Source organism: Balaenoptera physalus (genome assembly GCF_965194825.1).
Source record: "Balaenoptera physalus genome assembly, chromosome: 2".
NCBI classification, from domain to species: domain Eukaryota; kingdom Metazoa; phylum Chordata; class Mammalia; order Artiodactyla; family Balaenopteridae; genus Balaenoptera; species Balaenoptera physalus.
Window position 1 is genome coordinate 92,740,152 of NC_138883.1, and position 21,162 is coordinate 92,761,313.

Here is a 21,162-nt window from a genome sequence, read left to right on the forward strand (position 1 = left end):
TGACTAGATGAAACACACACTGGAAGTACTAAAGAGTGTTCTCCTAAAATATACCTACTTTGCATGGTTGTACGCTTCGATCTCTTCCAGTAACACGCTGTCATTCAAAGAGAAAGGACTGGTCTTTGCCAAAACTTTAAGTACCATGCCAGCTTCCGAGCCAACAAAGATGACTGTGTAGTTCTGGTGGGGTCCAGCAGAATGGTCAACGGCAATGGCCGTCAGTCTGTACCTGCCAGAGGAGGGGGAGCCAGGTCAGGGGGGGAGGGCAACAGGAAGGGAAGCCACTGGATGGGAGAGGGCCCGTGTTTCTGCACAGTCTTACCTGATCCGAGTCTTCGTGAACCAGGGCTCGTCGGCAATGGGTGGGACGGCAGAGTCCATCAGGGGGTGGGATTTAATGAACGACAGGGTTTCATCCGGGAAATCGATGGAGGTTTTATAAGCTTCGGCAAGCCCATGCTTTGCACAACAGCCAGGCCTGAAAGGAAAATAGTGTGTTTTGTCCCCCCTCACAATTTGTATCTAGGGATTAGGTGTCCATTCTGGAAGAAGAGGTCGAGAGAGAAAGGAGAGTAAGCCAAACCAGAGGAGCGATGCTATTTCCCTGAACTCTGCGGGCTCTCCATATTCAGGCTCTCAGAGTCATATTCACTGACTTTCTGTCTGTAGCGCTGCGCAGGGGCCCTTCCTGGAGTGGGAGGTTGGCCCAGCTGCTCTCTGAGGATGGATGCTTCCCGTGACCAGAGGGTTTTGTCAAAGACAAAAATCCTCTCCGTTTTTTTTTTTCTTACCTTGGCTTCGGTACTTTGTCTTCAGGGACTGCTGTCCAAACGGAATCTGGAGTTTTCTGTTCTTTAAACCGTCCTCTGAATACTTTTTCAATGTCATCCATGCTAAATGCACAGACTGCAGATCCAGGAATGCTGAAAAAGAGGAACAGTATCAGGCGACAACGGGCCTGTTCTCGGCTCCCACAAGCGAGATACGGAAGGCCTTTTGAAGTGCCAGGGATCTGTTCTCACCTGTTGAGCTGTGTGGTAAACACCCCGACCACAGTGGGGATGCCATTGATTTGTATTATGTCTGTGACAGACTGCAGAACATCAAAGTAGAAAAATGAATCTCCGGGGACAGAACAGTTAAGCCGAGCCTTCAGAAATGAAGTCCAGTGTTTCTCCAGGACCCGCTGGGAGCCACCCATGTCGTTTTTACATATGCGGGCCACACGGGAATATACAGCCTGCCCACGGGACAAAAGCAAAGCAACGGGGTTATGAGCGTGGAGGAAGAAGAGGAACAAAAAGCTACCAGATAAGGGAGGGACGAAACATGCTAAAGATACATGTGGTTCAAAAGACTCCGGCAGCCTTCTCTCTAGGGATCTGTAGAGTAAGAACGTAAACTAGATTTATCTGTGAGCAAAAAGGGCCATTTTCCTGCTCTGCCAAACAAGCTCCGTAAGAAGTGAGCTACCGAACGGCCCGGCTGAATGGAAACCATTCCCGTACTTTGTCCCCCACTTAGTTTCCCATATTGTTAACAAAATGCACCATCCTTAAACCTGGCATAGAAGGGGCCGCAATATTTTAGAATCATATGGGCTTGTGCTGAAGTATTCAACATTGAACAGGGGCCCTTACTTTCCATCCTGCCTTTTGATGCCGAGAAAGAATAGCTATCAATAGATTTCTAAAGAGTTAAAGAAGCATCCATAGCTCAAGGGAGCCTGCAGAACATTCTCTGTAGTAACAGAAAAAAAAAATGAAATCTTCTCAAGGCCCAAGGCTGCTGTTCCTACTCTGGCCATTGTGCAGGTATTTCACAGCAATTATTCTCAGGATAAGCAACTCACCTCTCTGCACTTGGCCCTAAATGCTTTGAGTGCTGGAAAATATGCAAAGACTTTACCCAAGTGGGCTCAATTCCATGCAGTGGACATGTGCACAATCATATACTTGCCTTGCCTAAATTATTATGTTCTACAGCAATTTCTCGAAAGAAGAAATAAACATAGTTTCCATATTCTATGGCATGAAGAAAGTGTGGCTCTGAAAGAGAAATTGAAAACAAACTGGTTCCTAAAGGATAATTCAATTAGTATCAGACCCTGACTGCCAGGCATGACTGACAGATGTCACATTGCTACATTCAAGCCAAGGAGAACTCTGATATGCCAGCAAGTCTGTGGAGTCCCAGTATGGGTGTGTTGAAGCTTCAGAAAACCCAGAGTCTTTAATGTTAGCTAATGGACTAGAAAAAGCCTACAGGGAAATGAACTACAACAAAGGTCTTTGTTTCAACAGATTTATTCATTAACCTGTAGTTAACTAGGGAAGGAAACTTCTTACGTTGAAAATAAAAAAATCTTGATTTCTAGACTTCAAAGATCAAAATAACTCTGCAGATACGAACTAACGATTCCCAGGGTTAACTTTCCAGGGTAGGTAGATGGAAGTGGGCAAGGATTATTTCATGCATTTAGAGTTAGGCAAATGGCACACAGAATTGAGATCTTTTTTTTGAGGTCACCTAGGATAAACATCTACTTTCCTGACATGGCTACCGGTCTCCTCATCCCCCATTAATGCTCCCGTTCACAACCAAGGCAGCCTATACTTGGCTCTAAATAAACAATATAAAGTCATGCACTGAATTTCCTGATGCCCAGGTCTCCTGTTCCCACTCGGCCATGCTACTTCCCTTGGTGATCTCACAAAGCTGTTCTTCAAAGATACCTTTGATCCACTTGGAATCATATTTTATAGTACGAAGGGCAGATCCATCGCCCATGCTTCGATAAATAACAGCATCACTGGCCAAGAAGTCAGCCACTGTGGCAGAATACAGCTTCCCATCTGAAACCAAAGTTATAATTTAGATAAAATAGCCATAATTATCCTAAGTGTGTTATCTTATATAGTGTATTATATTATATCCTTTGGAGTGATTTCACCTCCATTATTGCTACATATACAAATAAATCTAAACCCGATGCTCATAATCAACCTGTGACAGGTTGACCCATGGTATTATCTAAGTTTACAGATGAGGGATTGAAGCATCAAAAAGTTAAGCAACTTATTCAGGGTCACTGGCCTAGTTAACAACAGAGTCAAGTGTCAGAATACTTATAATATGCTCACTTTTAATTCCTCTTTTTTGAAAACTTGTTCATAGCTTTTAGTCTTTGAAACACCTGTGTCAAGGTAGCTATCCTAGTTATGAGCTTTTTTCTTCCTTTAAATTCCTTTTGCACCTTCAATGTCATTAATCATTTATATTCATTACACTAAAGAATCTTACCAGCGAAAAGGGCAACGTTGGTTTGTCTGGCATCAAATGGGCACCTTGCCAAGCCACTAATTTCTTCCCCATCATACTCTAAGGTATTCAACTACAAAAGAAAAATAAATAGCTAGTGTCATATCTGTTCAATGTACAAGTTTGAAGGCAATACTGCTTTATTTGCACTGAAATTCTATGGGAAGAATTCTGTCTTTCTTCCTCCATAGCATTAGAGACAAAACAAATTACTGGGTCTACAGGAGAAAGGATTTGACGCAAACGACATTCCAGTAAAGGAAGAAAAGTTGATTTAAAAAAAGCACATTGTATAAAATATACTTACCCTATAGTATCTACACATGGGATTAAAAGCATTGGTGCCACAAACAAACACCATCTCATCGTTTCTCGGAACAAATACTTTAATAAAGTTGTGGCATTCATCCTAAAGAAAGTAACAATTACATTAACATTAGACATTCCGTATGCTTACACTGTGGGCTCAAGCCCCCACAGAGACTCAATCTAGTAGGCACTTGTTTGTTTCACTTACTTTATGCTTGCCTTTCATAGCACAGTTTTCTCGATCCTGTTGTCTTGACCGCCATGTCAGTTTCTGTATCAATCAAGCAAACCAAAGTTCAATATTTTAAATATTGAGGGGAGAGGGACATTACCCAAGTTCTGAGGGAGTGCAAATAAATTTGCCAACTATACTTGCTCACCTTGTTTGGTATTACTTCTGTTTTGGGGATTTCATTTAAGTTTACTGTATAAACTTGATCCCTGTTGGAAACAAGGCAGTAAGTCATATCATGTAAATACATAAAAATGTTAAGCTGATTCTTATTTTATTTTTACAGATCTGCTTTTATTGTGTTTTGGAGATCATCTGGATTTTCTCTGTCTCCAACAAAGTCAACAAAGAGTGCTTTTTCATTACTGAGATGCTTTTATATATCACTGTGGTTAGGGAGCAAAGAAAGCTTTTCAGGCATGGGTCAAACTGCTACTTGCTATTAGCACAGACATACTTCTAATATTTGCTTGAATAATTCCAAGTTAAAAAAGAATAAAGAAAGATTTTTTTCTCCTGCTGCTTTAGGAATAAAGAATGGTGTATGATTTCTTGCTGGCAGTAATAAAATAAGACTGCTAAAGGTTTTTGCTATATTTTGTTCCTGGTACACAACACTGACTCTTCCAGGTGAATATTTTTGGCTACGTGCAATTTTTGATCACAATCACATATTAGTTTTTCATGAACTAGACACATTAATGCAAGCACCACAAGAGAAAAGAATTTTAATCTAATAAACCAACGAGAGGAAAATTACCTGCCAGCAATATAAAGTGTGTCTCGAATTTTCAACATCAGCTGAAAGTCCAGCCTATGCTGTGATTCATTGCCTGAAGGGCGTCCTCTAAAAACCGGATATTGCCTTGAATCTGCAAGTAAAAATGGGCTAAACCATCAGTCAGGATTACGGAGCTGAAGGATCGATATACAGCATTGATTAGCTGTATATACTAGTTGTAAAAGGGTTTTAACTAAATTCCTCTCTTAAGGTCTTGAATATGAATGAATAAAGGATAGTGAATGTCAGCAAATGGTCTTTTTCTTTTAACTGAAAACATATAACCTATATATGGGTTGCTTTAGAAAAGCACCTAACTAAACTGTCCCATTTTCTCCAGACACTAGGAAATGATTATGGATAAATTAGTATGTAAAACATTATAAAGACATAAAACTCTGTCTCTCTTTCTAAAAATGAATATACTTAGAAAATCAAAACCAAAAAAGCTTCCTTCTTAGAAAAGGAGAATGTTCTTTAGATTACTTACAGTGATAGTCAACAGTATTAAGGGGTTCATCGTCTTCAGGAAAGCTGACTGCTCTCAACTGGGAAATCATCAGAAGCAGCATGTAGGCACAAAGCAGGAAGAACCTCATGGTGGGCCAAGATGAAATCAGAGCAGCCCCTCCGCAGAAATCCCACTTAGCTACGGGAAAACAGAAATAGTTTGGAAAGATCTCTGTGCTGTGATGAAACTGTTTTGTCATTTGCAATCAGCTCAATTTTCACCACCAGCTCTCCAATGCCCCCCGCTCCCAACAGAAAGATGGCAGTGGTGGAGGAGGTATCTCTGAAAACACAGGCCAAAGATGGAATCATGCCAAGTCTGATTAAAGCATCTGGTGAGCATATTGAAATCTTAGGCCAGTTTGCAAGAGTTTTTGAGGTAACTACATATGTTATCACAGCAAAATCACCAGAACCACAAACAGAAATGCTGGTTGCTGATAAGAAGGTGGGCAAAGTTGGGATTAGAATTTTAATTAAACTCCAGTCTGCTTCCCTTCCCCCATCCCTGAAATAAATCCAGTACAGCTCGCCTCTGCCCCCTCCCCCCTAAAATGCCCAAGCTGCCTCGAGAGTATCCAAGGAGCTGATAGTCCTGTTGCCCCTCGCAGCCCCTTGAGGCTTGCCAAATTCCCAGCATTATTTAAGCCCTACCCCTAAATTCTTAAGTAGAACAGTTCCCTAAGCTTAGAAAGAACAACATGAAAGTAATGACTTGAATGACCTTGAATCAGGGTGAAAGAGAATTAAAAGAAATGAAATGATTTCATGATCAATCAATCAAGCAGAGAGGGGCCGGGATGAAACAGCACAGCTGACACCAGATAACTGGGGAAGCCTATATTTTTACATAAAACCATTTGGACACAAACCAATACCCTAAGTATGCCTGTCCTCTTAGCTTTATTAAGCTTTAGAGCCATACAGGGCCTTAGGGACCTTCTAGTTCAACCCCCTCATTTTTCAGATAAGAAAACTAAGACCTGGAAAAATTAAGGGACTCGCTGAATTTCATGGAGCTATTTAGGGCAAGATCAGGGTCCAGACTCACATCACCTGAGTCCCCACCCAGGCCTTTTTCATCAAATTAGATAATGAAATTAAATGGCTGGGGGTTTTTTTCTTAGAAAATATAGCACTCCAAAAAAATCTTCGGGGGGGCTAATGAATATACTCATTATCTTTACTGAAGGGATGTTTCATAGGTGTAGGCATATGTTAAATTTTAACAAGTTGTACAATTACATATGTGCAGTATATTGTATGTCAGTATCTCAACAAAGCTTATAGCGTTAATTGTACAATATTAGCTGCAAAAATCTTTAAATGTTATTAATTTATTAGAAAAATAAATTAAGGCCCTACTGGGCCAACGGGTATTTTTGTGAAACTGTAAAACCTCTGCTTTGCAACAATATCACTCCTTCTTCAACAGAAACTGTCGCTTATAGCTACTATACTGAACAGTAAAACATTTAGCTTTAGCCTCGATCTCCTATATCTAAGAACTTTAGGTGTGATCATGAGAATCACTTCAGATTCTGGGGGAGTACAACCACTTAACTAAGTCCTTACCCTGCCTCTTTCATCTTCTTAACGTCAAACACACAGATGCACACACATGCATTCTATACAACACTCTCAGTATTTGTCTTTCTAACTAGAGTAGAAGCCAAGTATGTATATGTGCAATTTAGAATCCTAGTTTTTCAAAAAGAGAGAAAAATATTTCAATACGATTTTTCTCAATGGACAACTAAATCCAGCGGTAAGTTAACACACTTGAAATACTATATCGCTTGTATGTGGAATCTAAAAAAATGGTACAAATGAACCTATTTACAAAACAGAAATAGAGTCACAGATGTAGAAAACAAACTTACGGTTACCAAGGGGGAAGGGGGACTAAATTGGGAGATTGGGATTGACATATACACACTACTACATATAAAATAGATAACTAATAAGAACCTACTCTATAGGACAGGGAACTCTACTCAGTATTCTAATGACTTATATGGGAAAAGAATCTAAAAAAGAGTGGCTATATGTTTATGTATATGTATAACTGATTCACCTTGCTGTACAGCAGAAACTAACACAACATTGTAAAGCAACTATACTCCAATAAAAATTAATTAAAAAAATAAAATAAAAATGCCCTGCAAAAAAGCCTGGAGGACCGGGCCCTGCGGTAGTATCATTCTATACTCTAGTTGAAAGAGTGTGGACTTTGGTGGCAATGGGACCGGGGCTTGAATGGAACTCCACCACTTACCAGCTAATCGACCTGGGAAAGTTTCTTCGATCTCTCTTAGCATTAATTTCTAAAAGAACTAAAAGCTTGGCACCTACAGCTTCTGAGCAAAGTTAATCTTCCTTGCCCACTTCCTACAGGACACCATGTATATGACCAAGTTGACCTTAAGAATATAAGCAAAGTCTGGGAAAAAGATATCCTAGAATATTAAAGCTATTTGGCCAGTTTTTTTCCCACAAGTGGATAGTTAGTTTAAAATATGAAACGACTGTTTTTAGAATAAATTTTACAACTTGAGCCTATTTATCAAACCTAGAAAAAAAGTAAAAAGCAATCACCAACAATCCTACCATCTCAATCCAACAACCGTAATGATTTCGTTCTAATCTTCTTGCCACACACACATATTTTCAATCATGACAAAATGACCTCTTTCAATCTACCATTTTTCCTGAAGCAGCATCTTCCTGTCTTGCTTTGCCACAGTGTTTTGCAATTTATAAAGACCCTAAAGAAGATGTGGTATATATACATATACCACATATATATGTATACAATGGAATATTACTCAGCCATAAAAAAGAATAAAATAATGCCATTTGCAGCAACATGGATGGACCTAGAGATTATCATACCAAGTGAAGTAAGTCAGACAGAGAAAAACAAATATCATATGATATTGCTTATATGTGAAATCTATAAAAAGAAAGATACAAATGAACTTATTTACAAAACAGAAATAGACCCACAGACATAGAAAACAAACTTATGGTTACCAAAGGGGAAAGGGGGGGGATAAATTAGGAGTTTGGGGTTAACATAGACACACTACTATATATAAATAAACAACAAGGACCTACTATATAGCAGAAGGAAGTATACTCATTATTTTGTAATAATCTATAAAGGAAAAGAATCTGAAAAGGAATATATATATATGTATAAGTGAATCACTTTGCTGTTCATCCGAAACTAACACAATATTTGTAAATCAACTATACTTCAATAATAATAAAAAAAAAGACCGTAGACATTGAAGCAGTGTAAAAATATGAAATGTTGCCCTAGGAATTAAATTCTGCTATTACATCAATCCCAAGCTGGATGTTTCTGCTGGGTATCAGAGGAAAAAATCAGAAACACCAATGAATCCTAAAGAAACACAGAAATATCTGCATGAACCCAAGAAGGTAGTTCTGTGAATCTTTCTCCACTAGGACAGGTAACTGAATGGTTCACATTATGTGGGCAGAGCTTCCATGCCCCAGACAGCAAGGCAGGGAGGGGCCCTCGCCGGGAAGAGAGTCTTTCACGGCTGTGATTCCAGCATTGAGACTGAGGGTGGAATCACTGCTGACTCACTGGCAAGCACCAAGCTGCTGGCTGAGCCATCAATTCCTGTAACTCATTCATCTGACACTGCAGAAAGCAATTTCTCCCTATACCCCACCCCTCACCAATCTCATCCTCCAAAAATAAAACCCCACCACTAATTACTTCCTGTCCCTGCATAAAGCTTTATTTAAAAAATTACTTTCAGATTTCCCACAGAACTTATAAATGGAAGCATTTAATGTAAAAACATACATCAAAGCAAAGCTGAGTAGGGGAGGTAAGAATCTGGAAATACCCAAGAAAAATGTACCAGGAAGGAGATTTCTTTGCATGTAAACCCCTCAGGCTACTTTGTTCTCACCTTATTTAAGGAAGTATCCCAGGATTCCAGGGCTCAGTGAAATCATCAAACCAGTTATGTGGAATGAAGGCAACACAAGAGGCAGGACAAAAAGTTGGAAAAGAACCTAGACCTTGAGGTTAGAAAGATCTGAGTACAAACTTGCTTGTGCCATTTACTTCCTGGCTCTGGAACCTTGTTTAAGGTGAATTAACCCTTTAAACCTCAGTTTCCTCATGTGTAAAATAGGAATAATTACCTTTACTACCTCATAGGTTCTTCTGGGGATTAAATGAGATAATCTATACAAAACGTCTAACACAGAACCTGGCCTATAATAAATCTCTAGTAAATCTTATTGAATATTATCATGAGTATTATTGTTAGATCTTATTGTGCAAAAGGGCCAAAAAAAAAAAAGAGATATGTTTACTCTTTCATTTTGTACAGCTATTTATGTACAACTGTTTATGTACATCATCATAACAATAATAGAGGTATTCTTAGAGCATAAGGTACAGCTTCATAGACATACATGCCTCCAAGAAGGAGGAGGGAACCACCTTCCTCACGTGTAAGCTTATAGTAAAGAACATACCTATATGAGGTTATTCCTTTCAGTGAGAGAGCAGGGAATCTGAGTAAGTATATTTTGGATTTTTTTTTTGTATGGGCTTCTCCCTTACATTCTTGATTTTAAACCTAAATATAATGAGGATAGCTCTTAAAAGGAGTTCAGAGCTGCCAAGATAGCCAGGGCTTGAGTGACAGAGACTATAATTTTTTACACAAAATGCTCAACATTCAAGCAGCAATTACTAGACATTCCAAGAACTAAGATTAAGAGAGAAAAAAGACAATAGAAAATAGGACCACAGGTAACCCAGGTATTAGAATTCTCAGATATAGTTTAAAAAAGTAACTATGTTTATTTTGTCCAAGAAAAAAAGATGACAAGATGGAGAATTTCACCAGATACCTAGAATCTATTAAAAAAGAATTAAATATAAATTCTACATCTAAAAAGCACAGAACTAAAGCTTTTAATAGATGTGTTTAGCAACATATTTCTTATAGCTGAAGAAAAGATTAGTGAACTGAAAGATAGGTTAATAGAAAATACCACACAGAAACACGGACAGCAAAAGGTTGGAAAAAACAGACCAGAGAGTAAGAGACACACAGGATCTTGTGAAAAGATGTCACATATGGGAGTCCCTCAGAGTGAGGAGAGAGAAAAATGGACAGAAGCAATAACTGACAAGATAATGGCTGCAAAACTGATGAAAGACCGTAAGGCACTCATTAAAGGAGCTCTAAGAACTTCTAAATACAAAGAAAAAACACACTTAAATATATCATAGTCAAGATGCTAAAAATAAAAAATTTTTAAATGTTAAAAGCTAAGATAGTTTACCTTCAAAGAAGCAGGAATACTGATGGATGACTTATCAATAGAAATGATGGAATTCAGTAGACCACAGAATGACATTTTTAAAGTGCTGAAAGAAATTACATTTCAAGCCTAGAAGTCTATAATCAGTGAAAATATTCTTCAAAAATGAAGCAAGATAAGATGTTTAAGATAAGCAAAAACTGAGAGATTTATTGTTAGCAGGCTCAAACTAAAAGAAATACTGAAAGGAAGTTCTTTAAGCAAGAGAATTTATACGGTTGGTTAATACAAGTTCTTTTTATGATTACAGAATAGTGGCCAAATTTGCAATTACTGAATCCCAGATAGAGAAATTGATCTATAGTCTGTCTCTCTCTCTTTTTTTTTTTTTTAAAGGGAACGCTATTTATTTATTTATTTATTTATTTATTTATTTATTTATTTTTGGCTGTGCTGGGTCTTCGTTTCTGTGCAAGGCTTTCTCTAGCTGCGGCAAGCGGGGGCCACTCTTCATCACGGTGCGCGGGCCTCTCACTATCGTGGCCTCTCTTGTTGCGGAGCACAGGCTCCAGAAGCGCAGGCTCAGCAATTGTGGCACATGGGCCTAGTCGCTCCGCGGCATGTGGGATCTTCCCAGACCAGGGCTCGAACCCGTGTCCCCTACATTGGCAGGCAGATTCTCAACCACTGCGCCACCAGGGAAGCCCCTATAGTCTGTCTCTCTTAAAGCTATATTAGTTCAAAGGAAATGAGAATTCAGAAATGCAGTAGGCCTACTTAATTTTCTCCCCAGTCCAAAGAACCCAGAAAGAACCATGCTGATTTTAAATCCCTGGCTCTCTTCTGGAAATGCTACTTCTCAAAGAGGAGCAGTTTAGACTCTCACACTCCCCCTACACCTCAGGCTCTGACAGCGGAGTTGCTTCTGCCTAGTTTCCCAGTATTTCTTCTAGACTTTGGGCCTCCATCTTTTTACAATAAAATCCTGTGCTTACTTGAGGTTCTGTCCCTCCTCCTTTCTTTTAGCTGATAACTTCCCAGTCACTTTCTCTAAGAAAAATATTTCAAAGACTTTAGCAGTCCTGGTCCATGGTTCCACTCTTGGACTTATCAGCTGTAGCTTCTTCACCTCAAAAATCATGAAGTCAAGCACTGCATGCTTTGATCCCAAACTTCTGTCCCTCCAGCTTGTTTGACTGCTTTCACCAGACTACTCTTCCTTCTCGTCAGGGCCTTCAGTCTACTAACTGCTCTCTTTTCTTCTCCTAACTTCTAATCCATTATTCATCCCCAGTCCTGTCATACCACTTTATCCATCTTATATGTGATATTCGGTAGTCAACCACTTCAATAATACTTTTACCTGTACTCTAGACTCCCTCATCCTTTGTTTCTGTGTCAGACTTTCTTGCAAAGTTTCTACCTAGGATGAACCCAGCCTTCTGCACCTGCCCCAGAGCAGCTGAGCTGCTGTAGGGAAGACAACCACGGTCTGCGGCAATTTGGTATGTACTGATGTCACAGAATTCTGGACCACCAACTACAACTCACAATATAAAACTGTGGGGATCCTATGTTTCTCTACTAGATTTGCCCACACCCCAAATCAGTAAGTTTAAACTTTCCCCATTCTCAAGGCCCTCATCTCTTCTCCCTCCTCATAGCTACTTCACATAGAAAATAAAGCCTTAAGTTAGGAACTTCCTCAGTCCTTCCCCCTTCCCATTACCAAGAACATCAACCTATATGCTTCGTCATGAAGCTTTTCCTCCCTCTCTCCTGTTTTAAGAGGATTTCACTCCCCAACTCCCCTCCATGTGTTTTAAACCCAACCCCTTCTGTTTTTCCTGGAACAGAAAAAAACGTGGATTATATTCTTCTCTTCTGGCATGTTCTATAAATTTTTATTGCTTAAATATTATCCATCAGCACTTAAATTTGCCCACACCCCTCTCATCTCAAAAACAAAAAAGGTGAAAAAGCTCCTGTCACCCCAGATCCTTCTCTAGTCACCGCCTATCTCTTTCTTCCCATTCGCAGACCCTGACACAAAGTTTTTCATTCTCACTGTTGTCATCTCCTCACCTCCCACTCAGTCTTCTGCTTCCTCTGTTCTAGCTCCTCTCTCAATAACGCCTTTTAGTAAAAACACTGATGACCTCCGGGTAGCTCAATGCAATAGATACTTTCCAGTCCCATCTCATGTAATCCCTCAGTAGCTTTAGACGTAGTTGACTGTCCACAGCTTTTTAAAGCACTGTGGTTCCTTGCCTTCCCTTTTACCACATTCTTCTGACCTCTTCCCTACTTTTCTGTCTGCCCCTTGTTTGTCTCCCATTCATTCTGTAGATGAAACAAGAATGAGCTTTTCAGAATATAAACCCCATCACAGAATCTCATAATCCTCCAGGAACTCCCTATTACTCTTAGGAGAAAGTCCAGATCTTTGCAATGAGGCTTTAAGGCAGTTTCTGTTCTGAGTCCTGGCTCCGTCTCCAGCCTTATCTTGAGTCTTTCTCCCTCTTTACTCATGCTTCTACCACCCTGGCTATGGTTCTGGCCCTGGAATGTATCCTATGCTATCTACTTCCACCAAGCCTTTGCTCCTCCTTTCCCTCTGGATGGCCCTTCTTGCCTCCCATCCTTGGCCTAGTTAAGTCCTCCTAGTTTTTCAGAGCCCGAAGAAGAGTCAGTCCCTTGGGACAAGCAGGTCTCACAGTTGTCAATACTTGATACAACTGTGAACAAACTGTAAACGAAGGAAGAAACAAAAGAACTAGTCATGTGTCCTGAAATCTACCAGCTCTGCTAAATCTCTCAGGGCAAGATTAGCATTTTGGATTCCTGTCTGATTTAGATTTATTTAATACTGTTAAACAAAATAACAACAATAATAACAGAGAGCAGCAGACCCAGGGAGGATGGTCACCCTAGGTGCTCCCAAATAGCATTCATTCTTTTATTTGAGTGTGTTGTGAACCACAGGAGAGGAGCGGGGTGGGCCTGGAGCTGCAGCAAAGGGCACCATTCACGCCACAGTCTATGAAATTCCAGGGGGCACTGTCCACATTGCAGTCCATGAGAAGGACGGCCCATGGAGTTACAGGAGTTATAGGTCTACAGCCTGACAGCCCCACATGACAAAACAGAAAAGGAGCAATGGGTTTAAGTAGATTGAAAAAGAGCAAAGAGAAGGAAGTTAATTGCTATTCCTTGGAACCTACCAACACAGGGAGGGTTGTAATTGAAGGTCAACTACAAAAGAGAAGTTTATGTTTATAGAGCATTCACGTTTCCAGATACTAGGCAGTGCATTCTGTGTAGGGCTATGGATTTCAATCTGTGCTCAACATCAGTATTTAATGAGAATGGTGGGACAACCAGGCTGACAGCATAACCTCTGGAGTATAAGAAGGTGAGAAGAAGAGATGATGATACAGATTCCAGAAGACCTCTTAGCAGAGTTGGGGCAGGGTACTGTGGGCACTTCTCAGCAGCGTGGGTAGCTACTTACATCCAAGTGATTCTTGACTCACGGAGTCTCTTGGGAGAGCATCAGCTCTCTCATTTAAGGAAGCTCTACTGTCACCCCCACTGCCACCATCCCCCCCTCGGCCTGATCCTCTCCTGCACAAGGGCTTGGGGACCAGGGCACCATGTATGAACAAATATATCCTCCCTGACCCTGGGCCAGGAAGAGGTTTCTGAAAGGCCCTTGACTTTGAGACCCTTCCTCCCTCTGGGAACTTGGGTGCCCAGGTGAGAGGAAGAGGCTTCCTGCACTGTTCTGTTAATGACACTTTTACAACTTAAAACATTGCCCTCTGGCATGTTGAGGAAATGACAAAGCAGCTCTCTGACTCACCCCCCCGCCCCCCCCCCCCCCACACACAGCTGAAGCCTTGCTGACACACCAGAATCTGTAAGGATGTACATTCTGATGGAGCAGGGAACAGTCAGTCTGGAGGATTGGGAGCTTGGAAGCATAAGGAATGTCAGGGCTGCTTCTCCCACCGACACCAGCAGCAGGAGAGGAAGGGACCAGGCACCAGTAGATCGGGGGTCATGGACTTGCTATGTGACCATGGACAGGAAACCTCACTTTTCGGGCTTGAGTTTCTTCATGTAATAAAAGGGAGATAAACTGAAAGTGTAGGAGCACTTTTTCTCAGAGTCCAGGAGCTCCTTCTGAGGGCTGAAGGGCAGACTCCAACTTCCCTGCCTGCTCAGATAAACAAACATCCTGGTGTAATACCCACCGCTCCCATGTTCTTTCCCCTCCACATACCAGCATCTCAAGTGGCTCGCATCACAAACAGTATCTCCCTGATCCTGAGGCTGCCTCCTTTATCCCCCTGTCTCTCACCCCTTCCCCAGCCAAACTGCTTTGAAGAGAAGTCTCAGCCCACTGTCTCCATTTTCTCATTCTTTATTAAATTTTTAACTCACTTCAGTCTAACTTCAACTCTTGCCCATCAATCACCTTACGGTCAACTCCAACTCAATCCTCTTTTTTTTTTTTTTTTGGCCACACCTCGCAGCACGCGGGATCTTAGTTCCCCGACCAGGGATCAAACCCATGCCCCCTTGCAGTGGAAGCGTGGCGTCCTAACCACTGGACCGCCAGGGAATTCCCTCAATCCTCCTTTTAAATCTTCTTTCATCTCCCTGAAGTATTCAGTCATGGTGGTCCCTCCATCAGATCTTGAAGCTCTACCTTTGGCTTCCATAGTTATGTCCTCACCTCTCTAGCTACTCCTTGTCAGCAACCTTCCCAAACCTGTCCGAACATGTCCACCCTTAGATGTGGTTCTTCATGGCTCTGTTCAGGCTCTTTGAAGATTCACCCACATTACACACACCTTCTTCACTACCACTGATTAACTGATGAATACTCACCCCACATGCCCAGCAGAGATCATACTTCTCTGCTCCAGACCCAGCTTGCAACTCTCTTGCTAGATATTTCAGCTCATAAAATATAGGCAACTTAAATTCGGAAGGTGCAAATCTGAACTTCAGATACTCTGTCTTGACTTGTACTCCCGCTAAATTCCCTACAGAGGGCAGGCTCTGAGCTCCAAGTGCTTGGGTTCAGATTCATGCACTATCACTTACCAGCCATGTGACCCTGGGCCTGTCACTTCACCTCTCAAAGTCTCAAGTTTTCACACATAAAATGAAGATAATTTTTAAGCACTAATATTACAATGATTTAATGAAATAATCTGTGTAAAGCATGTAGCCAAACCCTTTGCACCTGGTAAGGATCCAACAATTACAATTATTATTATTATTGTTGTTAGTAATATTTTTAAGATCCTACTCAGTCACTGAAGCCTTAAACCTGGGAGTCACCCTAGATCTCTCCCCATCCATCGTCCTGTTTCCAACCTGTCAGTACATCCTGTTGATTTCTCTTTTCATTGTTCTAGAATCTACCCTGAACTGGTTTCTGCCCTCCTAGACTTTTAGTTTATTCCCCACAAAGCCACCAGAATAATCTTTTCAAAGCACAAATAGCATCATGTTACTTCCTTGTCTAAAAACAATTTTATGGTTCCCGAAGGCCTCTATGATAAGGTCCAAATTTATTTCCAGGATTTACAAGGTCCTCCACAATTTGATTGTTGCCAGCTTCTCGGTTTCAGCTACTAATGCTTCCCAATCTTCATCCCAAAGCAGTGTCTTCTACACATACTATTCTCTCTCAAAAGCCCTTCCTGGAAATTGTCTACTTACCAGATCAAAATGTCCCTGGCCTTGGCCCCTTTCCCATTCTTCCAACTACCCCAAATCGTGCTCCCCTGGGCGCTCTGTTCCCCTCAGGATGACTGATCATACTATGACACTGTGTAAAGACTTCTATTACAGAACTCACCACCTCATCATAATGTTACTTATTTTCACATTTTCCCTACTAAACTGGGCTCTGCTCGAGACAGAGAGTACGTCCGTGTTTGTCCTCTTTATCCTTTGCATGAGGCACAGGGCCTGGAATGTAGGAGGTCCTCAGTCATTATGTAAAGGATAGAGAAAAAAAGAAATAGATGGGGGCTGTACACGTGGCTGACTCAGCTGCGGTGGCACAGGTGCCACGGCTTGAACACCTTGTCACCATCGCCCCAAACACCTGGAGTCTTGGGTCTACCATTTCCCTGCGACAGCAGTAGCACACAACCCTCATCTGCCCCAGGCATTTCCAGTTGCTCCAAATCTAAGAGGTTCTTGCAAATGGCCAGAGATGCCTCCTTTCACACCCTCCCATCACTAACAAACTGCTCTTTGATCCGGGAGGCATGGGCAACACCGGCCAAAAGAGTAAGTGATTTCCGTCACCCCCCCCACTGAAATTCCGCCTCATTTTGCAGCTTTCCCAGAACAAGGAGAGGAAAACTGAGCTGTTCCTGAAATTAAAGAGTGGGGTGTATGGAACTGGCAGAGAAGGAGGTCTGTTGACTCCCCACTACCCAACAAGGAAAAATAAAATAAAAATTAACCTGCCTAATGGCTGACTGATGCTGGAGATTCTGCAATGGGAAATTCTTTTCTTTGGCTGACGGACTTTTTTCCAGTTATAAAGTATGTAGTGCTGGAGCGTAACATAAGTCAGAAATCAGTATGAATACATTTGTAAGATCTTTTCTTGGGGCTAGATTCTGATAGAAGAGAAAAGAAAGAAAGGTGGCAGTTGACACCATGGAAGGCAGAGAAGGGCACACTGCAGGGTATGGAAGCCTGTTGTGTTCTTTATTAATGCCTTGCTTTTATAATCAACGTCTTCCTAAAAGTTGGGTCAGTTTTGTTTATTTTAATTATATTTTACATGCATGAGAAAAGCTGGCTATTTAAAGAAGTCTTCTGAAAATTAAAGCAGCTCTTATGTAAGGTTTTCATTTTAAGTTTAGGTTTTCTTAAAGCAAAGCATACCAATATCTCCATCAGTAATGCTTCTGGTCAAATATTAATAATTCAAAAAGGAACTGCACTTAAAAGGAATTGAGCAGGAAGGGACAGAAAACAGGATCTAACCTGTCTCTGCCAAATTCTAAGCAAATCTGAACAGGAATCCCAGAATTCGACCTCTGATCAGAACCGTGGCTCTGGGGAGCGTAATTCTAGTGACACCTTGCCTACAAGATTTTGCCTGTCCATCCTAACTCAAATCGCGTAACATTTTAAAGCTAAACTGACCTAGAAACAATCTTCATTTAAAGTGAAAATAACAAAAGAAACTAATGAGAGGATGAGCCCCATATCTAAGCAGGGAGAATCTGCTACCCGGGCAGATGACAAAACACATCAACTTCTTAAGAGATCAAGAGGAGGACTAGCTTTGTGAAAATATAAAATAAAGGAGCTATCTGCAATTGAAAAAAAAAAAAGAGAGAGAGAGAGAGAAAGCAGAAGGTTGCTGTGGCAGAAATGAATACAACGGTGTGTCCTTTTTTCAGGGAGGACTGCAGGGCTTTCAAGGCTTACTAGTGACAAGAGACATTAAAAGCTTTTCCTGTGTTATCTCCTCCACACGCGTGGTCCCAGCCAGGTTCGGCTGCTCCCCTTTGGCCTGAGGAAAGGCACCGTTCTAGACAAAGGAAGGGCTCCTGGTTCCAAGGGATGATTGAGATGCCAAAGGACTCAGCCTGTCTTTGGAACGTTGGCTTATTCTACTAGATCACCTGCTGGGGCTGCCATATGGCCTGCGCAGACATTCTGTTCAGGCTAATAGGGCCTGGGTCCATGCCTGGTTCTGCCCTCTGGGCTGGGATGACAGAAGTAGAGCATGTTTGTTCTGTTTCTACTGACTTGTCTGATGCCACCACTATGGAGCCATAGCTTTCAGTATCCCGTATGGTGCCTGTTTTAGGTTTTCAAAGAACATGAACAATACCCAGGCAAGGGAGGACTGAGGTTGGGCTGCTGACTATTCCTAGGAGAGAATGAGGAGATAAGTTAAGGGACTTAAGGTCCAAGAGTGGTAAAGCTGGTGCAGAACCCAGATGTCATGAGAGTCTACTGACGTATGTTTCTCATCCCTGCCAATGACAGGAATTTGCTCTACATGAAGAAGCTAATGTTTTCCTGTTTTATCTTCTGCAAATCACCTCACCAGAGGTTCCCAGATGATGTCATGATTTCAAATAGCTGTTGAAGGGTTTACAGAAGGGTTAAATTTAACAACCCAGAGAAAGCAAAGTAGACTTTAAAAAAATTTGTAAAGCCAAAAATTCCTGGTCCAAGCACTATGGTTTCCAGTTGCCAAAAATATGGCCTTTGTATTTGCCCTCTGTGTTTGAAAACACAGTAAGAGCTGCTTGTCTATGGCAAATGTGGAGAACGATTACTGATTGTTCAGAAGGATCTACAATAAAGCACTACCATCATCTGCATTCCATTAGAGAATTCAGTCCTGACTTGTTTTTAAAAATCCACTTCCTGGGTGAAGAGTACATGGGGCCCTGCTATTGTTGCAACTTCCTGTTAGTTTATAACCATTTCGAAACAACTTCTAAAAATGTTATTTTGTTCTACTGATGGAAATGAGGTCCCCTGGTGAGGGTTCAGCCAACAGACCTGGACTAATACATTGGCCCAAGTGAATTTTTATGGCCAGGAAAAGCTCTGCGAGGGCCCAGCCTGGGCCTGAGTCAGTTCACCTGTGACTCACCTGTAGCCCTTTGTCTGGGGCTCTGTTATCTATCACATCTATGAGCTTTTGAAACCTCTGGGTCCACAGAGGCAAAATGGGAGTCTAGGTAAATCAATGCCAACTGCTGAGTTTTACTGAATCTATTCAACACCGAGCGGGTATGAGAAAAGTTGGGCCCTTCCTCCTCTGGGGTGGGGCCTGAGTGAGTGCTGAGCAGTGCAGTACGATGATTGCGAACATGAACTCTGCAGCCAGAATGCCTAGGGAGGAGACCAAGCTTGGTCACTTCAGCAGCCTCGGGCAAGCTGCTTAACTGCTCTGTACTTCAGTTCCCTGTGAAGTGGGGATGACGAGCAGCTCCTCGCAGAGAGGTGCTGTGAGGCCTGAGTTACCTGAAGAGCAATCCCTGAGCTCCTGCGATTGTGTTCCGTGATCAGCTGAGTGCCAGGAAGCCGGTGCAAGGCTGCCCGCGGCTCCACCTTGAGGAAGGGCTGCGTGGTCCATGCTATTGCTGGAGATAACTATGCCTCAAAGGTTATGCTACCCTTATCTACATTTATTCTCGCCTCTCCTTATGGGGATGCTAATTTCACCCCAGACGTCAAACATATCAAACACACCTAGAGATAACAGGGGACTGAGCAATCTAGGTTCTACTCTAGCAGCCAAGAGGCCGCACCTCCTCTGGCTTCAGTTTCCTCATCTATAAATGAAGGGTTGGGCTAGAACATCGACCATCCGTAAGGCCCGTCTAAGTCATTAGATTTTATTGATTCTGAGTTTGGCGCCTGGGTCGAAAAAGGCTCTTTACCGAAAGTAACAGAATTCCCGATTCACACTTCTCAATTTTTCCTATAGCGCTGGCGTTGCCTAGGATACAAAATGCATGTGCTCCCTCTGAACCCCGAGACAGGAGAGCTGTGATCGGTGCCTCTGATCTATAACACCAAACCACAAATGGGCTTTGTAGTACAAACCGACTGATGTGTTGAACATGGAACGTGTCTCCACTGGTGCGTATGAATGTGGATGTGGCATTCTGACCTCTATGCCAGATAGAATGGCAGAAGGTGCATTTTTTCCCCTCCTCACAATCACGTGGTCTTGGAAACACTGCCTTTAGGTGCTGCCCTCTAGCTTCCCTGGACCCAGGGGTAGGTGGTGCAGCCCCTCCCACTGGTCAACAGATCATTCCAATTTCTTCTTTAAATTGTGTGATATGCTTGTGGGAAGCTCAGGTCACATACACCAGGAACCTCTAGGTTTCTTAGCCCCTCTCTGTGTCCCCAAATGTACTTTGGAGCTGATCTGATGGAGGTATTTCACTAACTTCTGTGTGTGAGGGTGGGATCAGGAACTCCCAGCTCTCAGTGATAAGTCATCCCAGACCAGAGAGTTGGGCAAAGAGCTGTTCACTTTTATAGCATCTTGCACTTTTTAAAGCAAATATACCTTATCTATTTTGGTCCTTAAATGTTCAGGACAGAAATTATTATCTCCATTGAACTCCATGTCAGCTTCAAGAGAACAGAAGTTAGGTCTGTTCCGTTCTCTGCTTTATCTTTGTAACCCACCGTGGTGTCTATTACCCGGTCTCTACTTAGTGTTGGTTGAGTTAGTGAATGAATCTCCACCGTATAGATGAGGAGGTAAAGAACTGCTTGAGGCCAGGCTGTTAATAAAAGGCTTCTGGGTCATCTGTCTCTAGGTCCACTGCTCTTTCTATCACCTTAGTGGCTAATCTCAAGAGAGGCTCAAAGTGGATTTGGATAGAAAAAAGAAAAACCAGGTTCCACAGTGACATTCAGCGGTGAGCTTACAAATATGAGGCCCAAGAGGGACCAGAGGTCAGCATTTGGATGTCAGTTCTCTTAGATGACACCTCTTTTGGCGCCCCAATCTGTGGGTATATGAATTCACTGAGTTCTAATAACAAACCTGCTTCTCCTGTCTCTTGGCCTTTGCATGTGCTGTGCCCACCCTCTCGAGTGTCTTTCTTGTCCTTTCCTCTTCCTTTATGTGGCC

General features: G+C 41.9%; 1 protein-coding gene across 8 annotated transcripts in view; it reads right to left on the minus strand.

Moving 5' to 3' along the window:
• SEMA6D (semaphorin 6D) overlaps positions 1 to 21,162 on the minus strand; it is a 61,057-nt gene that overhangs the window by 20,954 nt on the left and 18,941 nt on the right. For all 8 annotated transcript variants that reach the window (XM_082448998.1, XM_082448997.1, XM_082448996.1 and 5 more), the window contains exons 2-13: positions 5,137 to 5,295; positions 4,626 to 4,737; positions 4,014 to 4,074; positions 3,842 to 3,904; positions 3,632 to 3,733; positions 3,307 to 3,397; positions 2,739 to 2,858; positions 1,963 to 2,051; positions 1,026 to 1,243; positions 795 to 926; positions 326 to 481; positions 59 to 232 (exon numbers count right to left, since the gene is read on the minus strand). In XM_082448998.1, coding sequence (XP_082305124.1) covers positions 59 to 232; positions 326 to 481; positions 795 to 926; positions 1,026 to 1,243; positions 1,963 to 2,051; positions 2,739 to 2,858; positions 3,307 to 3,397; positions 3,632 to 3,733; positions 3,842 to 3,904; positions 4,014 to 4,074; positions 4,626 to 4,737; positions 5,137 to 5,295 — 1,477 coding nt within the window. The remainder of the gene's footprint in view (positions 1 to 58; positions 233 to 325; positions 482 to 794; positions 927 to 1,025; positions 1,244 to 1,962; positions 2,052 to 2,738; positions 2,859 to 3,306; positions 3,398 to 3,631; positions 3,734 to 3,841; positions 3,905 to 4,013; positions 4,075 to 4,625; positions 4,738 to 5,136; positions 5,296 to 21,162) is intronic.